Below are 25,462 nucleotides of genomic sequence, written 5' to 3' on the forward strand. Positions count from 1 at the left end.
TCACAGTTTTCATACACACAGAGTGATTTCAGGAGATATACATACACACAACAAAGTTTTAGTTTAGAAAAGTTTTCTTCTGTTGCCAACGGAGAACTCTGCTTCTTAAAACTTCACGACCCAAGCTGTCTGCAGAGCAGCCTCTTGTTAGCTACAGGCAGTGCCTAGGAAGTTCATCTACACATTCTTTACAAGTACTTAAACTGATCTCTGATGTTCCCAGCTTCTATTTCAGAATGGCTAATATATAGACAGTTGTGCAACACAACCATTTGTTGAGACATCCTTTAAGGATATAAGCCAAGCAAGATTTTAGTTCAAGTCTCCTGCATCTAAGTGGCCTGGCATGTATTGTCTATAGATAATAACGATTTAAAGATTCTGAATACAAACACAGGGGTTTGATATTTCATCTCACTTGTCCTGACAGTAAGCTTAACGAGTAGGTTTTTTTATTTAAATCAAGCTGAAATCCAATCAAGTTTATCCTACATACAAACTGAAAACTCATCTTCGGCTAAAAGTGACTGGTTTACGATTGTCTCAACACTTGACACAAATCCTTACACTTCAGGCACCTTAGAGCTGTGTTAATAAAAATCACTCACAAGAGTGAAGGTATTTCTTCACTAAACTGCAGGAATGAAGATGCTAAAACTAACAGCAGTCTAGCCAAGACTTCCAGGTACTCTACAAGGTCTGATTTACTTAGGAATCAATCCAACATGAAGCTTCTGCACAGCATACATACTCCAGGGGCACAGGTCCTGTTTGCATTGCCTACCCTCACGTGTAAAGGTATATAAAAATCTATAAACTAGGACCTGAACAAGTTGTGTGTGATGACAGTTAACATTGATAACATCTATTGTTTTCTTGGGTTTGAATCTCTGGTGATCCAATAGTAAATCTCTGGTGATCCAATGCTGTAAGTGATAACCTAGACTACTCAGCCTAAGCTAAGTAAGAGATCTGTGAAAGTACTCACTAGGAAAAACAATCCTGCAGAGAATTGTCTGTTCTATCAGCAAATGAAAATAATTGCAAGGCTTCAGTAATTTCAAATCATATGGAAAGTGAGAATGAATGAAAGAGATCAGTTTTCTTAAAGAAATAAAAGTTCAAAGTTGTATTAAATCAATAGGTCACTTGGTGGTGGCAACATCCGACTTTGCAAGAAGTATTTAACAACCATTCACCTTCCAAGCCAAGAACACATCCAACTGATCTTAAGAACATTTAGCAACACAGAAGGAGTATCTTTGCTGCCAAGGAAGGCCAAATAATCTTCCTGCAACCCAACAGGGAGAAAAGAAGAGCCAAACAGCACAGTTGGTACTCAGTGACCTTTACTAAATACTTGCTCTATCTGGCAAGTTTAATCAAGCCAAGTGCAATATAGTTTTAAAGAAGTGGTAAGTCAGCCTTCCAAGCAGGGTACAAGTAGGGAGGCAAACACAGAAATTAGAACTTACACTTAAGTTCTATAAGGACAAAAACTTCAGATTTGTCTACAGAAACAGGTCCTTCAGCCAACATCTGTTATTTCTAATGACAGCTGAAGAGCTAGAACACATCCAAATAACAACATTTAAAAAATATTTTTATTTCTTTTTTTTTTTTTTGCTTTAGCTTGAAACACGCCAGGAGTTATTTTAACATGTTCACTGTGCACATTCAAATGTTGCACCTCCTTCAGCATTTATAATCAGGGTAGGTCAAACACTTCACAAAAGCCACTCACATTAAAACATGGAGAAGCTTTGTAGGGAAACAGTTATATTTAAAGATTACCATCAAAGCGTAACCAATATTTCTTCTGGAAAATTCAGTATTTGTTCCATTTAGTTTTTTAAAAAAATTATCTCTAAGATTAGATAGCAACCTCTTTCCAAAACCAAACAATTTTTAAGTGTTCAGTTACATCAAAGTATTCATTACAAAGAAAACTTAAAATGAGAAAATACTCAAAAGTATCTTTACAGAAGAATAGCACACTTGTTACATCTGTTTTTATCATCCAAATAACTGTACTCATAACAAATTTATCATACAGCTAATTTAACTTGTCTAAGTGAAAATAAGATGCACTATACTTGCAATATCTAGTCTCAGGGGCCACATTTCAATTATTCTTCCTACACAGCATAACGACATATAATTAAATTATAATCTTGCCAAAACAATTTTACACATTTCCTGTAAATACACAGATCAAAGCAAACATAGGAGCAGTTAGAGCATCTATCATCCTCCTAAGTCACCAATCACTTTATGGCACCAAAGATAACCAGTCAATGTATATTTAACATACACTGTACTTACACTGCAACTTCCTCTAGTTTCCATTTTTAAACACTGAGTAAGCTTTTCTCTGAATTTTAATATGACAATTTAGGTTAGCAATGTAACTGATATAGTAGAAGTGACCCATAATGCACCATCAAGTTACATTTACACCACAGCTCTCAACATCAATTCTCAGTATTAAGCAGTCCTTCTACAGGATACTTGCATTTGTTCAAAAAACAAAATGTTTAAACACTTCATTTTTATAATAATTATTAATTTACTGGAAAGGCCTGTTCAATGTTAAAGACGTCAATTATGATATTATAGGAATACAGACTGACAAATAGGTGTTTTTTTTTAAAGTGAAGAGAACCAGCATGTAGACATTTCCTTTTGCTTACATATTGAAAAACAATCCTATAATTCCAAATACAACTTCTTCAAATAAAAGTGACCTCAGTAAAACTGTACTTTTATAGACAGCATGTATCAGCCACCTTTTACTAAATATTTCTACAGTCAATTCTAATTTAATCTGGCAGATTCATGGAGAAGCCCAACAGTTTATAAATGATCAATTCAGACTTCTTCTACACTACACTTTAGTAACATGTATCCAAAAAACCAAACAAAAAAAATACAGCCAAAGCAAACATGTATTTTAATATATTTATAGTTTACAGAAGACAATTTTTATAGCATATTACTGTTTGAATCAACATAAACATCTATCTATTAGAGCGGAAAACATTTTATTTGAAAGTTTACTACTTAAGAACCTATACCCACCTCACAAAATAATGTAAGCTTGTCATCTGGTAGAAGACCATTAGCTTCATCTAGTAAAAAATCTCTTCGGATAAATTTCTTAAAACCCCAGTCCTTGCCTTGCACAAATCGATATGCTCTTTGGCTTTCTGATAAAAAATAGTTATGCACAAATAAAGCAAGTTAAATAAAAATCTTAACACAAAACACCACCTAAAGTCTATATTAAGGCTAAGTGTTAATCAAGAAATGAATCAATTTAACACATTTGGATCATGTGTCACACTCTTAGAAACCCCACAAAATTAAAACTTTTTAAAATGTTGTAATGGTGTTATTTCATAGAACACTTGACAGTAGAGCACAATTTGCAATTCAGACTATATCATCTCCTTAAATGTTATCTTAGGCACTATCCAGCAAGAGAGGAGTTTTTCAGTTGGTGTTTAAGAATGCCAATGTGTCAAAACAGAAATTGTTCACAGGGAAGTACCATTACAATGAGTTTGTCATCACAAATGCATTCTGACAACACTTCTGCAGTTGTCATAATCTGTTTTGACTTCTTCTTGAAACAGAAAATCTTGTTTCACAGGTTGAAATTATTTTGAAATACAGTAAAAGCATTAAAAAAGCAAAACAGAAATAAAAGCTTTCACATAAACTATTTTTTTTTGGCCATAGAAAGATATTTATATTTACCTTTTAACCATAGTTAGGAGATTTTTTTTTTAATCCATCAGATTTGATGTGATCACACAACCCTTTTCTTCCAGCTCTAAGGTTCATAGCCCACAAAGGGTCCCCCAAGGTCGTATTAGTGCAAACACAACTAATTCAGTAAGATTAGCTGTTTTACATGGCAGGTCCACTGAAAGGTGGCCACTTGTTCCACAAACCGAACCACAGTAAAGAACACCATATACTTTTACATGGAACTAAAACATGGGAAAGAAGTTATTTGGGAATAGCTTTGAGAATGTAGGTAGAATAAATCATACTCTGAATTATGTTTAGAAAGAGTCTTCAAAATGAAGAGAGCAAGAATACTTCTGAAATAAGACTGGAGGGGAGGGCGGGTAATTTCAAGAAGAGTTCTCTAAGATGGAGCTTTCCTTTCATTCCAAAAAAGCTGGGTGAGAAAGATGTCACCATTTCATTTGCTGTATAGATACTTTAGCCCTCTGGAGAGCAAATTAGAAGTTAAAGTCCAAAGTATGTTATAAAAGCCAAGTATTTTTCATTACAGAACATATTAAAAATATCATTCCTTCTACAATGCCCAAATTAGGCATCAGGAAAGTGTATTCTCTACACTAGATAAACTGGTAGCATCACTGAAACAGACTTGACCATGCAACACACTGTGTATGTTACATGTATAATACGTTGTCCTCACTGCCAATGGCTGGAAAAATGATATTCGTAAGTTTTTCACTAGAATTAAGCAAAATGTTGTACAGGTTTTGACTGGGGGTGGGTGGGTTTAACACAATGAACCACCACCCAGGAACGGAGAATGCATGAGGTGTCTCTACCCTTGTCACCTTATTACACTCACATATTCAAACAAAAAAAACGACGCAGAGCACAGAAGCAAAGCTAATATGCACTTACTGAAGTGCAGTGTGGGCTTTGAGGGCAACAGAACAAATGTAAAATACTGTTCACATTTTTTTAACTTAAAATATATATATTGTTTAGGTTTTTTTGGCATCTGGATTAGTGTTTTCACATTTTTACCAACTTGCCAAAAACTCACACACCTTAAGAAATAGAATGAAAAAATAAAACCATTTTAAAAAGGTTCAAAAATGTGTTCTCTATATTCAGCCCAATTCTTTATTCTGCAGTCTTTGATTTTACTGTATCAGCAACAACCAGTGCGAACGCTCTGAAATTAGGTGATCAGTAGTAATTTCAGTACACAAAACCACAAAAATAAAGCAGCATAAAAGCCTACACATATTTTCCTTCTAATAATGTTAAAATGTTAGTTTGTTACCTGTTTTATACACAGCTTCACCACTTGAAGCAGTTGTCTATGCATGAATTATCAATTTACAAAGGACATCTTAAGTCAGGCATCATTATACTGTATAAATAAAAACACAGCATCTCCAGAAGCAGATGGCAAATGGCTGGGAAGCCCAAGAAACAAGATTTCTGTTGGTAATTTCCCAAAACGAAAAGATGTTTAATGTTCCTGTTGTGCCAAATACAGGACAGCTACTATTGCAAAAGCTGAAGATGCATCTACCCACTGTGTTTTGGTGTTTTAAGACCTTATGATTTTTAGCATTTAAGGTAACACTTGGCAAATACTCTTCAGGAGTGCCTCTCTGAAATGCCTGTAAACTCATGTATACAGCATGAGGAAGAAACAGAAGGAACTACAGGTCTGAGTGCAGCTGCAGGGATACAATCTCCCTGGCCTCACAGAGACACGGTGGGATGGCTCAAGTGACCGCAGTGCTGCAGTGGACAGGTACAAGCTCTTTAGGGAAGCCATGCCAGGAAGGTGAGGGAAGGGAGCTACCCCTTCCACGACAACTGCAGGAATGCACAGAGCTCTACTTGCAACAGATAAACCAGTTGAGAGTTTATGGGTCGGGATTAGAGGGCAGCTCCATGCAAGCAATATCATGCTTGGTGTCTGCTGCTAGACCTACTGATCAGGAAGAAACAGGTGACTGGCAGTTGGGGTCCTAGCAGACAGCAAATGAACAAGAGTCAGCAATAAACCCCTAAGGCAAAAGACAGTCAGAAGTATAGAACAGGTTGCCCAGATAAGTTCTGGAGCCTCCATCCTCGCAGATATTCAAAGCATGACAGATCCTAAGCAAACTACTCTAACTGACCTGCTTTCAGCACGGGGTTTGGACTGGACAGCCTCCAGAGGTCCCTTGCAACCTCAATAATTCTGTGATACTGTGATTATCTCAAAATATTTTTTGATGCACACACTGCCGTTTCACTTCATTACATACACCAGTCCAGTAGTGGACTGGAATACTCTCAAAGCCAAAAGCCATGATCCACCAAATGTATAGAAGTGTACCTTTGCTCATATAAGCTCCAGAACCAGGTGATTTGCATGGGCTGAAGCAACCAGCTCCATCAGCAGAAGAGGATATACAGAGTGCAATTTCTTTAATTTACTTTCCGCCTGAGAAGTCCAATTATTTAATTTTTATTTGAACTCAGTTTTGTGGATTTACTGCAAAGATTACAAGTGGGCCTAGTTATGCAAGGAGAAAGTAGCATGAACTTTGGGTATGAGTAGTAGAGATCTGCAGATGTCTCCAAGAAATTCAGAACTTGCAACAGAACAGACCCTGTAAGATCTTTTAAAGTCCTGGAGTAGGAGGAGGGAAGAAAAGTACACAGATTCTTCTTATAAAGGACTAGCAACAGCAAAAACTTGGTGCCGACCAGCATTATGTGTTTTCATGATGATTCCAGCTTTTCCAAAAACGTGTTTCCAATGAAGGTGGTGCTTACAAGTTTGAAACTAAGAGCCATACATTTTTCATATCAAGAAGGCAATTAAATCAAGCTACCAGTTAGTTCAAAGTCTTCTAATTCCTTGGGTACATCACTCATGTTTTTGAGCTGATTACAGTGTAAATCAGATTAACTAGAGCAAAACATTGTAAAGGAGTGTCTAAAAAAACCCAACAACCCTGCATGTTTATCCTAATTAATTATGGAAATCAAACACTTACTTCCACTGTAGCTAGAAACAAGAAAATACACCCGTACTAACAGGAAGCAGGAATAATCTGCTAGAAATGCTAAGTGACAAGAATCTGGAGTGACAGCAGTTAATAATGCGCTGTAATTTATACTGCTCAGGATAGAATTAACATCGCTCAGTGATCAGAAGTGTATGAAACGTGAACAAGGCTTTTAATTAAGTTTCTAAAAGGATATAAAAAAAGATATTTTAACGTTTATCTCAATACTAATTTCTGTTTGCAACTGAAAAAAATTACAATGCAGATTTTCTTTGGGATATTCTTACAAATCCACATGAAATACATTAAGATTCCCTTACCCATTGCTTTTGTTTCTTCTCTTTTTGCATTCAGCAGGGAAAATTTGAATTTTGCTCTGACTTCACTTTTTGGACAACTGACTAAAAGCAAATATAATGACAGGTAGTCTTTACTTTCATCATCTAATCCCTTTGGATTCACTCTCAGGCACCTGAAAGAAACAGAAATTGTACTTTAAATTTTACCCAGAACAAATTCAGAAATATTTTTATAAGATCCAATGATACACGCTATTGAAACGAATGTTTCAGTTAGGACTATTGAAACTTGGAAATTAGAACAAACCCATACCTATTGCAAAACTTCAATAATGTCCGAGTTTTAATATTTGTTTGCAATTTAACTTTCCAGCTTTTGTGAGTGAAAAACAAACAAAGCAGTTGCTAGAATAAAGACCTTACCACTTCATTTTGTCATTTGGCCCTGATGAAAAGGTAGAGCTCTTTAAAACTTCACCCATTTCTTCTCGACAAAAACTGAAGTTATTAATGGTCCACATGTAGGAAAATTTTACTACTTTAACCTGAACAAAAAATGTAGAAAAAGTCACTAAAATTTAACTTACATATCAAAGCATTAAATATGAGAACTAGTTGGACTATAAGCACAACTCAATTTTAGCTATTTTTTTAAAAATTATAACTGACTAAAAAAATAAAGCCATTAGAATTTATGCAGATTACCTGTGTGTAACACCAGCTTTCAGCCACAGGTCCACTGGACATCTCCCCAGGAGGAGGTGGGGTAGGAACCCTTGACATTGCCACTTATTGCAGGTTTATAGTATCAAGATAGCAATTCAAACTTCAGTAATTCTCCTAAAAAAAGTAATTAATATATTTTGTTCATCCTTTTTAAGTGTGAGGTGAAAAATATTTTCATATCCATATTACTGTGTTTACTAAACGATGCATCTGGAAATCAAACTTGAAAACAGGACGATGCCTTTGCTATTTAGACAGGCTAGGTGTCACACATTAATGACCACTTGTACTAAAAATCTGCAGGCTGAATCTTCATGCAACACTTTATAAAAGCAAGCGCTTATGCATCGTACAATACCACTAAAGACATTAATTCAACATCACCTTTGCAAATCACCACCTTGATTGCTCCAGTCATGTTATAACTTTCTTCAGAATCTTCTTTGATTTGAAGAGTAACTAGCACCTTGTAAGCACTCAGTTATTAGTACCAAGGTATTAGTTGCCCACACAGGCATAATTCAGTCCTAAAAGAGCACCTAGGCACCTGGGAGTAGAATACATTCAAACAACCCTGGGATTTCTCAAGGGAGGGTAAGAAATTTGCATTTGAAGTAGTATTTTCTTCACACATCTTTCGGCTGCCTTGCATCTTCAACAGATTCAACTGAAGAACTATAAATCACCACAACTGTGTGCCTGTTTCCTGTTGAAGCACAAAGCTGAAAAACAGTTTAAGTCAACTCACCAACTCTGAAGAACTTTTTAATGGCAAAATGGCTTTATGGGCTATTATCACTTAACAGCACTACAATTTCTCCTGCCCATCAGAAACTGAGTCACATGCCCAGATTAATCGCATCCAGCTAAGACACGAAATTAGCCAGCCTACTCACACTAGCCTTTGTACATAGCTAGTGAAAGAAGGTGGGCCTGTCAGAGGGTAGCTCTAGGTTACTGGGCTGACTCTCCTTTAGGGAGGGTTTGCTGTCACCTTTAGACAGGTTCCTCCCAGGAGCACAGCTTATCACTTAAGCAGCTCCATTAAGTTGCTTAAAAAGTGAAACGAACCCTGATCAAACCAGATGAAAGTCACAATTGCTCCTGCCAGGCAACGTTTTCTCCTAGTACAGAAACTTTCTTTAAACATCTCCTGCTATCACTAAAGTGACATCAGAAAACTACAATCTCCCTGCAACATCCGAGTGTTTCACTATATAGGTCTTTTTACTTCTGATAGAACAGCGTTAAATTGTCCTACTCAGAAGATATGATTGCACATCACTAATCATGTTGGAACTCTGCCTTCAGGATAGGGAACATGTAGGAACAAGGTTTTATGCAAACATTGGTAAGACAGCACTGCAAGACCACATGCAACTCAGTGACTATGTGAACAAGTTTATTATTCCTATGGAAAGGACAATTTTTCTGTGACTTGCTATGATCCTTGGTAGATGCTTTCCCTCCTGCCTTTCTGGTAGGTTTCTCACTCGCAATATGAATTAGCCCTTCCACATTAAAGCCTGCTGACATGGTAACTGCTCTGAATCACAAAAGTATAAAACCTTGAAAATAAAAGTATTTCTCAGTTTTTATCAGATGAGAACACAGATGCTATACAATCAAACCCCTTAACAGATTTATTAGCAGATCTACTATGACAAGATAAAAAAAAAAATCATTGAATAAGTTCTCCTTCAAGATATGGATCATTGGGACATGAAAGTGTAATCACAAATACACTTCAGCTGTCTCTCCTAAGTAACTTTTCCCAAATGAAACTTGTAATCATTTATGGCAATATTCAATACTTAATTAGTACTTTCCATAAATGAAAACTAGTAACAAACAATCACTCTACATTTGAAGATAATGGAACTTGTTTGCCCTGTGGTTTTTTTAAGTAGGAATCACATGGATTGTGGAAGCTGTCTTTACATGGATTTGGTTTACAGGATCACAGTTTGTTTTAATTCTCTGTACAGAACCATCCTGAGTAAAATTCCTAGGAAGGATACCTATGAACATCCATCTTTTATAAAGCAAATATTAGTACTTATATTACCATTATTTCTGGAAGCATATCCTGTTCAATGATAACAACTGAAGCTGTTTCCCAAACACATGATGGACTGTACATAGAACCATATCCTGGAAGTGTTGGAACAGCTTACCTCAGCCTTACTGAACCTGTTTGCTCTTCTTCAGTTCTCCAAAGTGAAAACCAAGAAATACAGCCCACTCCTTATTCTATCATTTGCATGAGATGCACAAAACTGTCTCACCTCTAACCTGTTCCTTGGTTCTTTCAGTCCATTAGAGCAGTCAGCTCCTGGTAACTATGAAGGAACAGCAGATCCAAGCCAAGTTTGCTCTGAAGGGGCAACTAAACAGAAAAAGGCTGCAAATAACTGCTGTATAGTATCCTCTTCAGGAAGTGTCCAGTGACCTTAGGCCAACTACCTGTAGTCAGCTGCTCCCCCCGTCTCACAGCTAAAAATCAGTTTGATTCACTGAGAATTTAACTCTAAGCAAAGGTAGTTATTTTCAGGTCCGTCTGTTGACTTGTCTCTGTACCTGTTCTACCCAGGGCATTTGTACTTCAGAGGCTGCTTCCACCTGCTGCATGGCTTTTATTTATCTCAGATTCTGACAGAAGCCATGATTTTACACAAGTATACTTTTCAGATCCTTCTGAACAGCTTCAGCTTTTTGTAAAGTTTGCCATTACAGCATTAGGACCAGACAACTGATTTTCATGAGCTCTTGACACACCTTTGAGGAGCAGATTTATACTTCACTCTTTTTGGCATGAATTTACTAAACCAATCAAATTTTTAGATTGAGAAAACTGGGAGAAAAGCAGTAACTTTAAATACTTGATATCATACTGGAAGCCTGTGTTGAGGAACAGTCCTTTTTATTATGTCTGGATGCATATTTTTTTAAAAAGCAAGAAACCAACCAACAGCAAACTGAACAATGAAGAATGAATAAACAAAGCATTAGATGCTCTGCTCAGACATATAGCAAAAGACAGAGAACAGCAGGGAAGCAGTTTAGCAGTACTGCTTCCCACCCCTCACTTAATCCATTAATCGGGATTTGGGTGGGGACACGGGAATATTTACCAAAACTACAAGGTGAAAGAACACAAGCTTCAAAGATGCTATCCTGAAGTACACAGGTATATGAGGAAGGAAGCCCCCGGCCTGACACCCAGCCCGAGTGGGCCACTGCATGCCCTGCCTGCTTCCTGTGGCCACTGACAGCTGCCAGGGCCAAGCGGACCTTGCAAGGGTAGACTGAAGGTGAGAAGACAGACGCAGCTGCACACTCACCCTTGGTTCTATGTACTGCGCTCTGTTTAGGGAGAAAACTAAATACTACTTTGGAGAAAATGTTTATGAATCACCAAGTAGCCGCTGTCATCAGCTCTGACAAAAAGGTTTTTCAAGCACCAAACCCTCATCACAGCCTATTAGATCAAATGGTTGGGAACAGAGGGAGCTGCAGTTCACAAAACCAGTCAGAGAATGACTGGGCAGAATTAAATCAAAAGCAGGAAGACAGGCCTGTTATCTGCAGGACAAAATAACTTAGAGGGACGATTTTCATGCTAGAACCTGCATTTATTCCTCCACAGGCTATCATGAACAAAGCAGCAGAGGTGATGGAACATTATCCTGCAACACCTCAGAGTTTTCAGGCACAGCCATACCTGTCTGGACATGGCTTAACAAACCAGTCAGTGTGGCCACTTTGCCAGGCAGAAGTCACTGACCATCAGAGGAAACATGCACTGGGAACAGTAAAACAAGTTTTAATGGATGAGGCAAAAGAAGTTTCTGGCTTTCAAAAGGGAAATGAGATTATTTTTAAAGGGTGTTAAGTGCCTTTGTTGTTTGTTTGATTCTTTTAATGAAGTGAAATACCCATACTGAATGTGGTGCAGCCGTCAGTGATGATTTTACTCTCTGCAAGTTTGCTTTCATTGTCTTACTTCAAAAGACAGAAGAAAAGCTCAAAGGTATTTTACCTAACCAGTACTCCCAGACTCCAAACATGATGAGTTTATCACTACTTCTACAGATCTCTTAAGGAACATATTGGTTTCACTTGCTAATCACTCTGCCAAACAGACCAGTCTCTCTTAAATCAGGATCTTCACAAAGTTGAGTACTACTTGCAGAGCAGTAATGGGCAAGAGGCAGAGATAACATTAAGTTTTATTTTTTTTTTAAAGTACATTTAGGAATCAACTGAAGTACTCTCCTAGTCAAACAAATACTTGTGGTAAACTTCAAGCCATTTGAAGTTGATTACCACTACCTGCAGATAGACTGTGAAGAAAGCATGGGCTAGCCCACATAAAACATATTTACACTGAATTTCATCAAAAGCTGTATCAGCTCTCTATTTTCTTAACTTTAAGATATCTTAATATTCAAAGCTACTTCACACATCACTGTAACATGTGAATTTCATCATATTGTTTCCCTTCCCAGAAACCGAATGTTTGACAACATTATTCTAGATACTTTTCAACCTCTTAGAGCTAGACAAGGACATATTCCCAGTATTACATCTTGTGTTGGAATCACCTCAACTTTTTCACTGAAAAAATAGCTAGCTCATTAAAGTAGTACCATATGCATATGAACACACAAACAGGCATTTTCTACTCCCCCAATAATAAACCTATTTGAAGAATCACCCGAAGCGTTAGTATGATCTTTTGCCAGTTTTCACATCTAAGAGCAGAAGCTTGGTGTAACAACTATATCATAACAGTTCTTTCCGAGTAATAATAATGTAACAGGTGCATATAAGCAGGTGTGCATGTTAGCCAGTGACCACAGCCATGTTTTATCTTTGTATTTCAGTAAGGTATTACAGTCAACAAATTACTGGCAGGAATGGCTAAATGAATGGTCTTCTGCAGGGTACACAACACACCCTGCAAGTCAAATCCAGACTGCCAGAACCTAACCCACAGATCAGTTCACCAAGCAAATCAGTGACCCCCTCAAGAGCAAGACAGAACATTGTGAACTGGATGATCAGTTCCTGTTGACCCTCTTCTATCCCTTCTTCCTGTGGCTTGAACCTCCAGGATCAGTTTTTCCCTCCCAGGTTGTCCATATTCTGGCACATGATAGGTCTTCCAACACCTGATCACATGCTATAACTAAACAGGAGCCTGGTGCGGTGCAGACTTCTCGCATCCTGTCCAGAACCTGAATGACAAAGCAACATTTAACAGTAACGTCACGGTGCACTTCCAAACCATGACAGCACAGTTTCCACAATGCCCCAGAAAGAGAGTACAGAGCCTGTCCTGGCTGAAACATCAAACATCTCTATCCAACAAACCACTTCAAGCATTTAATAGTTAATGGAAAAGAAACTTAGTAAGAGTGAACAATATTAATACTATTTAGCTGTCTCTAAGGAAAGCCTAACAAATGCCCAGACCAACAAATCCCACATGCATGTCATATTCCATTTGAATGGTGACAGTCTTGTCCTGAACAGGGCTGAACACTTCCAGAAATGCAAAGCTGTTATGAATCAACTTTTTTTCCTCTGGAAGTATCGATATTTCATCACTGGCTGAAATAAAAGATCACTTTCCAAATGCTGACTGGCAAATAACACCCTGTTCTGGCAACTTTATATTCCTAGTAAATATGTAATTCAGAAACTAAATATAGTTTGTCTAAATCTACAGCCAAAACTCTGGGTTTTAAAAAAATATATAAATCTAAAGTGAGTAGGTCTACCACTCAAAATTAGCCTCCAAAAACCTGCTCAATATAAACATCTCTAGTTAGAGACAGTGATTTCATTCCTCTCATTAAATGATCACCAGTGAATAAAGTACGTATTACTTATATAAAACTATGTAATAAGTATTATACATAATACTACATATCATTGGTTTTTATTCAAGGAATCAGTTTGGGTTTCTAAATTACTGAGACAAATCACTTTTGGGTAAGTGAGAATAACACATTTATGAAGCTGAAGATGGAGGAAAACAAACAAACCAAAATAATTAAGTCTGAAGTGAAAGACATTTTAAGGCCCAAGACAGTTATTTTTGCATCCACCCCATCTGAAGCAATGTTCCAGGCGACACACAGTTGTAGGTAGCATCAACTTAGGAAGGCCAAACTGTCTGAGAGCCAGGAAAGCCATGCCCCTTTCTCCTTGGTCACGCAAGATCTCTGTAACAGCCACCCATCATCGCTGGTCATGCTTATCCAATAGCATGAAACTCCTATGGCTTGAATGCTGCTCAAATCCACAGAAGAGACATTACCTTCTTCATTGAATCTCCGACTTAAAAAAAACATCCAGTTGAAGAGAGAAATTTACATCTTCTTCTGTTTAAGAATTTGTCTTGTAAGCCAATTATGCTTGGCAAAATGCGTAAGATTTCTACTAGTAAGTAGAAAAAAAGTCTGAACTTTCTAAAAGGTAGGATTGTTTTCTTAATTTGCAGGATCTGCATCTCTTCACAATTGATCTTTTTGAAAGAATTGCTGCGTATTTCCTATATAGGTAACTATTAAACTAAGTTTTCTGCTAGATGATACACAACACAGTAACAGACATTTGAAAGGTCTATTAAGCTTAGGCAGTTTTCCAATTTGTTCAGTATATCATCATTTGCTTCTCTGAAAACAGACTCAAGATATATCTAGAAAATTTAAATACAGTGTTTAGTATTTACTGATTTTAATCCCTATCTATCACTGCAACATTTGAGTGGACAGTATTATTAATACTTAAACAACTGCAGCCATATCTACCTCTCCTACATTAGAGAACCTACAGGTTAAGGACATACTACATTTTACATTATTTGTAGTACTTCCAACATACAAAATGCTGCCTTTCCAGGGCAAACAGAAGGGAACAGCAGCTGGGCTATGCACAGGGAAACCCCATGACGCTTAAAGAAGCAGCAAAGGGTCTGCAACAGTTAAAAGGAAGGGTTTGGGTGTCTTTTAGAACATAGTATTAAGAAATGCTTATTTAAGTATATGTTTGCTCTGGAACCACACAACAGCAACCAAGTTTACACAACCCTAAAGCAGCTTTGGGGCTTAAATCATAAGCTCTGGCTGTTCCTTCATGCTTCACGCTCTCACCCTTGCCATCCCCCAGATCTGCTGGAAGCTACCGCCCAGCCAGGAGAAACACACACACTTCAGCACCCACACCATGAGCCAACTCATAACCCTCTCCCCAGCTCATCAGCAAGAAAAAAATACTACCCTGGACTGTGACGGCTGAGAAACTATGTATACATCCCCCATCACCCCTGTTCCAGGGACATACACTCCAGCAGAGACAGGGGCAGGCAGCTGGGGTCAGAGCCATCTCAAAATAGCTGCAGCTAAGACTCCAGAATTTAAAAGCACATCCTCAAGGTGGCTCCAGCAGAAGAGCCCAAGCAAGGCAAAGCCCAACACATGTGAAACACCCACCTTTTCAGGAGGATGGTGATGTAGCTATAACTGATAACACTGAAGTCAGCAACTCAAAATCAGCAAGATTATACTATTAGTTGTAACAACTGTAAAGCTGAGTAGATGTACTTTTCAGGCTTTTCTCTGAATTTTCTTTCCAAACCTAAGCCTTTGAAAAATAAATTGAATTTCACCTCAGCTGAGAGAAAACTTAGTGCCCAGCAGAGCCTGAACTGTAACTGGTTTACATCAGCCGAGCTTATTAATAAAAATCCCTCAGCACTATCCTCGCATTATTGTTCTGTAATATAGGAAGCCCATTGTGCTCCTTATTAGATAACCTAGATGATTCCCTACAAGAGTCACCTACACATTTCCCTTCAGAAGAAATGCAAGATTTCTTACAGCATATTTCAATTTCATTGTCCAGTCTAGTTTTATGGGACCCAAAAGATGGGTATTGCCACCACAATTCCTCTTGGAAAGATATTCTATTTGAATAATCTATTGCTGTAGGGGTTTTTTTCCTGGTATACAGCCAAAGTGATCTTTTCCCCTCTTTAGTTTCACTCCATTACTCTTACTCAAACAAATCACTGGCATATGAAAGTATATTAAATTAAGACATTTCTTCCCTAAATACTTCAGTTACACACAATCAAGAGTTCACCAAATTGAAAATGCTAATCTTGGCTTTTGTTTTTGCACATCAAACAAGCATCCATATCAGCCAACAGAAAGTTGACTTCAACTGTAACAAAAAAATATCTTTCCCCAGCAGATTTAGAGTTTGGTGTGTTCTGTTTTGATTTTCTCTTGAAATTCATAAGGTTTGTGAAAAGCAGTAGACTATACTCTCTGGAGACAAGTGCTTTCCTTTGCTGCAGAGAAGTTGTATGGAGCAACCGCAGCATGATGCTGTCCTTATTAACCTCTGCAGATTGTTATCACCTGGCAAATCCACACTGAAATGGTACAACTGCTTTCAGCAGCCAAAAGCTCATACTCACAGATGTTACCAGGTGGGGGATTTGATCATCCATTTGTTACCTTGTTACCTATAATGGCAAAGTGTGGATACATTTGTGCACACAGCTGCACCTTCATGGAAACAGAGAAGCACAGCTCACTCAGGCCTGTTTTATGCCTCATACCAAACCAGTCACAAAGAGTATTATACTTTGTGCAAGGAAAGATTGGTACTTACAAGCTAGGAGATTGAGGAAAAAAAAAACCCTACACAATTTCCAAACTGCAAAACTCAATTCTGCCAGGACTAAATGCATTCAATGCTAGTTCACCCAAATAGTCTTGAAACTAAACTAATTTCAGTGAACTGAGTATTAAATTTCATCCACAAGAGCTGATTAGACAACATCCAAGGAAAGACAGGTACGTCAAGAGGTAGAGCTGCATATTCACTTGCTTTGGTGAATATGAAGCAGGAATCTCTGAAAGCATAGCTAGATGAAGACCTGACGAAAGCCATCAAGGCAAGCAAAACTTGACATCTCAGTCTTGGACTGCAGCTAAACAGGTTCACACCCACAGATGTAAAAAAGTAAATCCTAGAAGTTCACAGAATCACAGGGATACAAAAGAATCCTTCAGTCCACTCCCAACTTCAGTCCAATAAAGACCAGTTTCTTAAGTTCAAAGAGAAGTAGACCATTTCTCCTACTCTATTGTTTTTAAAACATCCAGATATTGTTTGGCTTATACTTTTGGACTTAAGAACAATTTCAAAATAATCTGTTTAAGATCCCTTTTTCCATAACAAAATAAATTCAAACCTCTGAAGTTTCTGACTTTTCCCACTTACAGCACAGTCTTACTTGCTCAAGACTAAAGAAATTTTTTAAAGTATCTCTTAACTCTCTAGACAGAGAGGTTGAGCAAACTCAGCAGCCATAAACTTTTAAAATTATGGATTAGAAACACTAAGTCCTGAGACCAAAAGTAGTATTCACATTTTTTTCCTCACAAGTGTTACTTTTCTAAAATTAGTTAGATCATTAAAAGGATTTCTATTGCTTTCAATCTCCATGGAACCATTTCATTCCTCACAAGAAAGACTACTCAGCAACAACTACTTCTTGCTTTGCAACACCAAGCCCCACTGTTTCTCCAGCAGTTGAGACTGCAGAACTCACTGCTCCATTCGCAATCCTGGACTGCTTACTCAGGGTGAGAGGGAAAGGGACCAGGGGACAGTGCAGCTCCACATCAGGCTCCTCTACTACCGTCTTGCTCCAGAACGTTAATTTGTCACCTGCTCACTTGACAAAACCTGTGTAAACTCTTTGATGGTTAGAACTGAGGCCTAAAACTATTTTCAAAACAATAGGAAGAACGCAGCCTTACAAAAAGCCCTAGATACCAAGGCGTGAATGTGTAAAAACTTACTCACACCTTGTTGAACAGGATGTTCACTCCCATTTTTTGCCCTCCTCAGCCCAGACTCCTTATGCCACCAGTTTGTTCCTCTAAAGGCAGACTGTTTTACTAAGGTTTAAAAACAACAGTAAGGCAAACAGGCTGGCATAGGGCTCTCGGGGTGGCCTGGCTAATCTGGGCACGGTTACGCAGATTTGTTTGACAAAAGCAACAGGGGTTGATAAAAGGCAGTAAGTTCTATCACACCAAACTTTTCATAAGCTGCTTCAGCTGCCTTCAAGAGGCTCTTTCTTGCTGGCACCATACACCACAAATCACCCCACCATAAACTACTACTGCAAGCATCTGTCTTACTACCATGCCTCCAGAAAGCTGCTGCATGGGCTGCAGCCGGCCCAGGCAATTGTCCACTGACATCTATACTTGAATAAACCAAACATCCCTCCTTGCTTTGCCGATGCCCTGGCGCAGCTGGGCTTGCAAAGGCCTCCACTGGCTATGGCAAGTAAACAGATTTGGTTTCACCTTCAATGCTGTCAAACAAGGCAGACCAAGAGCTGAAGCAAGTCTGCTGCTTTTTGCCTCTGTCCACATGAGACATGACCCCACTGTGAATCATCCTGACGAGGCCGCCTCGGTAAACACAGCACAGTGCAATGCCTGCAGCACAGCTACAGAAAATTACTTTCACAGAAAAGAAACAAAAGGAAGAAATGCAATTTAATATCAGGAAATCAAGAAGTCAGCTAACACCACGTGATGAGACCATCTTTACAAGTGACTATGAAAACCTCTGCGAAGGCTTTGACACTATAATTTCTCAGTGTCAAAGATTTGATGATGCTACTGCCATATACTTTTCCTCTCACCACTCAGTGAGCGGAGTCTCACAGTTGTTGAAGGGGAAGGCACATTTCCAAACACAACTGACATTTAAATCATTAAAAACTATGCCTGGCCTGTGAAAAAATACTAAAAACTACTGAGCACAGAATAAAAGTTTATTTTGCTTGATAATCTTATTAATATAACTATTCATAGCAACTAACTCCAAGGTTTCCCACACACAGATTTTGAGCAGGCTACTGCCTCTCTTCCACTTGTACATATATCATGCTTCCCCCACCCTCCCCTTTTTTGTTCTTGTTTTGTTGTTTGTTTTTTTAAACAAGGCAACAACCACACTTTAGGATAACATTACTGATAAGGCATCTTTTGCCGTAAGACAGACAGGAGCTCCTCTAATCAGAAGCCTCGCATGGGATGTAACAGTATTAATTCAAGTCTTCTAGATTTATTTAATGTCTGTCTTTTTCCTCAGATCAATGACCTGCCCTGTGTATTTTGCAAAACTTGCAAAAATGTATTGATGTAAACTTCTTCTGTATAGTTTTAGTTTCTTATAAATTATATCACCCACCGCAACAAATATCCTTCTGCTGCCATTTTTTATTTTTAAAGTTTATTATATGCACATAAGTAACAAGCAAAATCTACCTTGATATATTCCACAGGAAGATAAAAAATACATCAAAACTAGATTTCATACATTCTATTCCTCTGAAACAACATATGCCAAACAGTGCCAGACCCAAGAGTATGATCACACTGACTTCGTCAGTACAGCAATGTATATGAACTTAAAACTACCCAAAGAAGCTAGAAGCTTCACCCAATTTGGTTTCTAGTATAACATTTCAAGAACTGAAGTAATATGACTCAAGTCTTTAAATGAGTTCATACAGGCCATAAGCAAAACTTTCCAAATGTGTGAAAAAACACCTAAAAATAGGCACAAATCCAGATGTACACAAGTAATTGCTACAATTGATTTCACACACACCACAGTCACAAAAATGTTTGAAGGACTGTATTTTGTCCTGTTACAAGAACAGTTACTCTATTTGATACGTAAATATCAGTGTGACCACTGATACATTTGACACTTATAAAAAGGAGTTAAACTTTAATATTTTCATTACATACTGCCCCACCCCAGAAGCTGAACTATATTAAGCACTTTACCTAAATTACAAAACAGTTCTGATCTAAACTGCTGAAAGTGTAAAATTATAAGTAAACAAGTAACTGAAATTAAACTCAGTTCACAAGGAATGCATCTGTTTTAAAATTTAAGAAAAACTACCACTAAAGAGTGCTCTTTTGTTGCTGAGGTAATGTCTACAGTTTAAGTAATTCAGGGCCCTATTGTGTTACATGCTGCAGACAGTAAACAAGTGCCTCCTCTGAAGAATTCTAAGAAATTATTAGCTAACTAATCTGAATCATTAGATTAATACATTAAGCACTCAAAGCAACAAATGACTTGTATTGAGATTTTATTGCAACTTAAACCAGTGATTTTTTTACTTAAATTCCATATATTGAAAATAGCTGTCCTTCCGAGGTTACAGGCCACGCTGATGGAGAAAACAGATCCATCAGTTAGAAACTGAATATGAATAAAGAAAGCCAGGAAAATTAAAACTTTTGGGGAAAGTAGTTTTCCAAAAAAGTCAACATGGAACAGAACTAGAAATTATGACACCAGAGGAATGAGTTCTGCACCTACATGTAATTTCAGTTCTTCAGGAAGCAACAGCTGACATAATTAACCCCAAGCCCTTTTAGAGTCTAATTAGTTTTCCAAACATTTAATAAACAAGAAAACAAGCCATTTGAAAGAAATCAAGTGTAACTCACCACTTCCCCACCCCACTCCCCATTCCCTTCATCTCCATTTGTAACCCTACTTATGAACTGATTTTGCAAGGGACTTGACCAACTGGTAAGTGAGCTCTTGGGAGGGGATAAAAATTAAAGGAACAACCAGGAAGGAGGCTGAGAGAAAGTTTGGCTCCCAAGTTGCACCCAGTGATCCTCTCCACTGCATAACAGAGGCAGGTACAACAATAAAAGGTTCCACCCCATGAACTCTGGAAGTTTCCCAACAGCTGGAAACATTTACTCCACCAGCAGCAGCACTGCCTATGCCAAGAGCTACTCTGTTGCATTCTACCTGGCACACAACTGTTTTTCTTTCTATAAAGCCACCAGTTAAATTACACATCAAATGATAATTCACCTTTGAACCACTTCAGAAGTCACGTCACAATATAGTGCAAAGAGCAAATATCACCGAAACAAAGGTGGATGGAACTGACAGACTGTTCACTACTCAACTCGTAAGGTACCTCTAATTATAAAGGCTACGCAGCTGTCTATTACAAAGTAATCCTACAGCAAGACTACAATCAAACTAGAGCTTCAAATCATACTTATCACATTTCACAAATAGAGCCGAGATCTGATGTTTAATCAAAAAAAAAAAGGTCTCAAAAAAAGCCCTTCGCAGACACACAAGTAGTAAACTAGCATACTGCAAGTGCTCACAAAACCTACCAGCCTCTTTCCATATATGTAGCAATGAAATCAAGGGACAGAACACTAGACATTTCTAATGCTTAAAGAAGGTTCCAAGTACATAAAGCAACTTCTTTTACAGAGGTGAGAACAAAAAAAAAAATTCTTTTCCCCATTCTCCTAGCAGTCAACTTTATGTGAAGTCCACTTTGAAATCACTTAGTCCTTCCTGAATCTCTGAAGCAGCAGCATGGAAAAGAAACCAGCTTTTTTCACTAAAGCAACTGCCAAATTCTGGAAATAACATATTACATCTGGTTTGTCATTTATTTTTGATGATTTCCACAGAAAGAAAAAGTAGCCAACAAAAAGCAGCAAGCGTAGTATTTTTCACAAAAATCAAATTATAAATGGCTTATGGGACATACAAGGCAGCATCAAGGATAAGTAATCTAATTCAGGGCATTTGTACATATGAGCTCTCTAGATTATTCCATGCCAATGAGTTTCTGACTCATCTGAAAGAGTATCTCACTTTCCACTACATTTCTTAAATGCTATGTGCAAACACTGATCACAACAAGATTGGCAGATGCATACATGCTTGCAAAGTGATTCCTTGTAAGGAACATTAAAAAGCCCCTTCACAGCTGACAAAGAATATTTTTAAAACAGGTTACCAAAAGCCACATTAGAAAGCTATTGAACTTGGGTAAGATGGAATCAAAGAGAGTTGAGAGGGTTTTCTGTTTAAGCTCACTCCAACAGCGAACAGACATACTCCTGCTAAAATGTAGCCTTACCACACAAATTGAATAGCTGCAACATACCAAAAAAATGAAACATTTAGGCAAAACAACATATAACTTGTAACATAGTATACACACTAAAGAAGCCCGCTGAACTAGGGCAAGCAACCATTTCCCTCAGTAACCACTACAGCATCTAAATCACCGCTATTAAAACACCTCCACCTCTCACACAGCCGCAACAATTCTCCTCCAACTACTGAGCACAAACTGAAGGAGGTAATTTCCTACCTCCATCTGAAGGGACAGTTCCTATCAGACTCCTTTTGATATGGGTGGGACAAGAAGAAATCAGAGAGACATGAACTGAAAAGTTTCTCAAGAAATCAAAGCAAGGAAGGACACCCAAGAGAGAGGAAAGGGAATCAAGAGTCAAGATATGAAAGCCTCTTGGAGAGCACATCTGGGATGTGCCAGAGCCGGCACTGGACAACCACTAAGACAAGGGCCTTTATTTTACCCCCAAGATGCAGGGACCAGGACATAGATGACAAAACACTGAGCCCATTTGGCTATCTATCCAACTGCTCCTCCTCGGTCTGATGATCTCTGCAGAGTGTGGAGAGGGCTGCACATCCGTCCAGCTTCACTGTGCCAGCAGACCTCTGAAACAATGTAATTCATGCAAGCTGATATATCATCAGTACATCGTTTTGCTGCCTTATCATTAGTTGACTGTGTGGCATATTAGCTGATTTGATGGAGACAGTCAAGGAAGCACTCACTAACTGTGACTCCCACAAAGACAAAGTGCTTAACATAAGTAGTGAAAGACGACCTAAAAAAAAAAAATTTGGAAAACACACCACTTTTCAAAGCCTTCTTGTTTTGATCCAGGACACAGGATTTTGAAGATCAGAGGATTTTATGATTACAAGTACCAGGTTAGCGCTTTCAATGAGTGGAACAATCTCATCTGGATTTCCTTACTCTTAACTATGTTTTACTAAATACACAAGAAGCAGGATGGGCAGCATGCTGTAGACTGCTTTTTACAGAGACAGAAATACCTAAAATAGCATACGAGCCTGTCACAAAAACAGTGAGAAAAAACCCAGAAATATCCATTTATCAATGGGGGGGGGGGTGGGGTGGGGTGTGTGTGTAACAACACAAAGCCAAAACAAATGGGATGGGGTAGTTTTGTAATGCTAGACACACAGAAGCCTACTTCTGAGTAGAACCTAGAAACAAATTCAAGAGGAGAAATGTCTAACTACAATAATTTCTACAAGAGCATAAGACGTAAGGAGAAATAAGTGCACGGATACAGTTCAGATGTGGAGACTGTATATGAATTAGTGAGAAAACAATAAACGCAGTCAGAAAACCAAGGAAGAATGAATAAAAAGATAAGTCAATGAGATCTATGTACAAACCTTAACTACACCGCCTATTACCATCCTCAGGTATTTCTTTTCCACTAACTTATGCTGCTAATGACAAATGATTTAATTATCTCTACTGTCAATTTAAGTTTATATGCTTTCAAAGTCACAAAACTCAACAGATAAGCACATCATATAGAGGAAAAAAAAGCAGATTTATAATTTTTAATTTCAACTGAACATCCAAGAACTGTAAGCCATATGCATTCACAGTTGGAATCAGTGATTAAGCCAGAAAAAACTTGGTGGCTTTTCAAATTCATTTTATATTTGTCTATTGCATAGACAAGTTTTTAATAGCAACAAGTAGCTCCAACGCCTATGCAAGTTCAGAATGTAATTCTTTATTTTCACTGACAGTTTAAAAGCAGACTGCAATGTACCAAAGTTGAAAGTTTGGCAGAAAGCTGTTTCAAGGCAATATAACACCAAGGATATTTCTGGATATTTAAAATCTCAGGTTTCCAGAAGAGAGTTAAAAGTAGTTTCTGGTGATGTATCAAAGCCTGACATGTTTGCAGCTTTATATACAAAAGGCGTATTGTTTAAAAATTATTTTCCCTTTCCTGAGCAAATAGCCACTTACAGAGCAGGGGAAAAATGTTATGCAGTAGACACATGCTGGAAATCCTTTGCAAAAATTTATGTTTGCCCTAGTCACACATCCCAGAAGGCTCAGACAGACAGAGAAGCCAGGTAAAATATTTTCAGGAGTGACAGTGACTGCTAACGACCCCTCTAGAAAAGGGATTTTTATTTCCAGAAAAAACACCCGTTTTAGTAAAAATAGAAAAAGGAACTAAACCTTTCTCTTTTTTTTTAACAGTTAAACAAAATGCCTTGGCAGTCATACAAAAGGCTCAGCTTCAGCATCACTGTGGCACAAATTCTTCTAACCATATGGGATATCTATCAAAATAATGCGTTCTGCAGAACCGATAAGAATAAGGAATGACCCAGCTGAAGTCTCACAGGTTGTTCTTCCTGGCAGGAGGCTAAAACAATGCTTTTTGTTCATAATACTATTCTTGTAACTCTTATCACCACTTCAGAAAACAAGTTAAGAATATCTTCCCCAGATAAAGCTACATTTTAAAATAAACTGTTGATTTTAGCATACCGCAGTTTACAAAACATCGCGAACTCATCAAGAGCGCCCGCGTTTCCTTTGTTTTGCTTTTTTCCCGTCCTTTATGCTCCCTCTCAACTACCTCTGCCCTCCAGCAGCCCTGCTGTGACGCAGCCCTCAGCAGATGACATCACCAGGTGAAATCCAGCCTCGGCCAACTCCACTTCCTGACCACGTATAAAATGGTGCGCGCCGCGCGCAGGCAGCGAGCGCGAGCTCCCCAGCGCTACTCCCGGGCTGCTGCAGCATCCCGCCGAGCCGGGGGGCCGGGAGCCACCCCCCAGCCCCCCGGGGCCTTCCCGGGGCAGGCGGCAGCGCGGGGAGCCGGGCGGGACGGGCTGTGTGGCACCACCGCCTGCCGCAGCCCGGCAGGGGCCCGCCACAACGTACGGATGACATACGGGGAAGCGCCCCCCGCCACAACCCGCCGCGGTGCGTGCGCGCCGGGCCGGCTCCCCGGGCGAGGGGGCTTCGCCCCCGCCCGCCGCTGCCCCGCGGCCTGCCCGCCGCCACAGGGAAGGGCCCCGCAGGCCGCTGCCTCGGGCGGGGGACCCGCGCCCGCCCGCCGGGCAGGGCCCAGCACAACAAAGGCCCCCCCCCCACCCCCGGCCCGGGGCGGTACGTACCGGAGCGCGGCGCTGGCTGGGCGGCGCGGCGGGGCTCATACTGCCGGGGCGGAGGAAGGTGTGACGGTCACCGGCGCCCGGCGGGAGGCGGAAGCGGCGAGGCCGGGCGGTGGCGGAGCCACATCGCTGCCCGCGCCGAGACCCGCTGCCCGCCCCTCCCTCACGCTCGGCACCTCGCGGCTCCCGTCCGGCCCCGCTGCCGCCGCTCCTGCCGCCGCTGCCGCCGCGCTTCCGGGAAGGGAGGGGTCACGCCTCACGCCGCGCCGCTTCCATCCGGGCCTGGCGCGCGGGGCGGGGCGCGAGGCCGGCCGTTGGGGCGGGGCGGGGCGGCGGGGGCGGCCGTTGGGGCGGGGCGCCTCCGGGCGAGGGGGGCGCCGGGCGCTGCCGCCCAGCGGTTTGCCCTGTCGGGGGTCGGGGGCGCTCCCCTGAAGCAAGCGC

The 25,462-nt window shown here is 39.5% G+C and overlaps 1 protein-coding gene across 1 annotated transcript in view; it reads right to left on the reverse strand.

The window, feature by feature from the left end:
- The window catches only part of SPOPL (speckle type BTB/POZ protein like), a 37,608-nt gene extending 12,346 nt beyond the window's left edge, over positions 1 to 25,262 (reverse strand). Inside the window, exons 1-5 of the mRNA XM_040603400.1 lie at positions 25,025 to 25,262; positions 7,805 to 7,939; positions 7,523 to 7,644; positions 7,121 to 7,272; positions 3,082 to 3,209 (exon numbers count right to left, since the gene is read on the reverse strand). Coding sequence (XP_040459334.1) covers positions 3,082 to 3,209; positions 7,121 to 7,272; positions 7,523 to 7,644; positions 7,805 to 7,882 — 480 coding nt within the window. The 5' untranslated portion in view covers positions 7,883 to 7,939; positions 25,025 to 25,262. The remainder of the gene's footprint in view (positions 1 to 3,081; positions 3,210 to 7,120; positions 7,273 to 7,522; positions 7,645 to 7,804; positions 7,940 to 25,024) is intronic.
- Positions 25,263 to 25,462: the final 200 nt, after the last annotated feature.

The sequence above is a fragment of the Falco naumanni genome, chromosome 8 (genome assembly GCF_017639655.2).
Source record: "Falco naumanni isolate bFalNau1 chromosome 8, bFalNau1.pat, whole genome shotgun sequence".
Lineage (NCBI taxonomy): Eukaryota > Metazoa > Chordata > Aves > Falconiformes > Falconidae > Falco > Falco naumanni.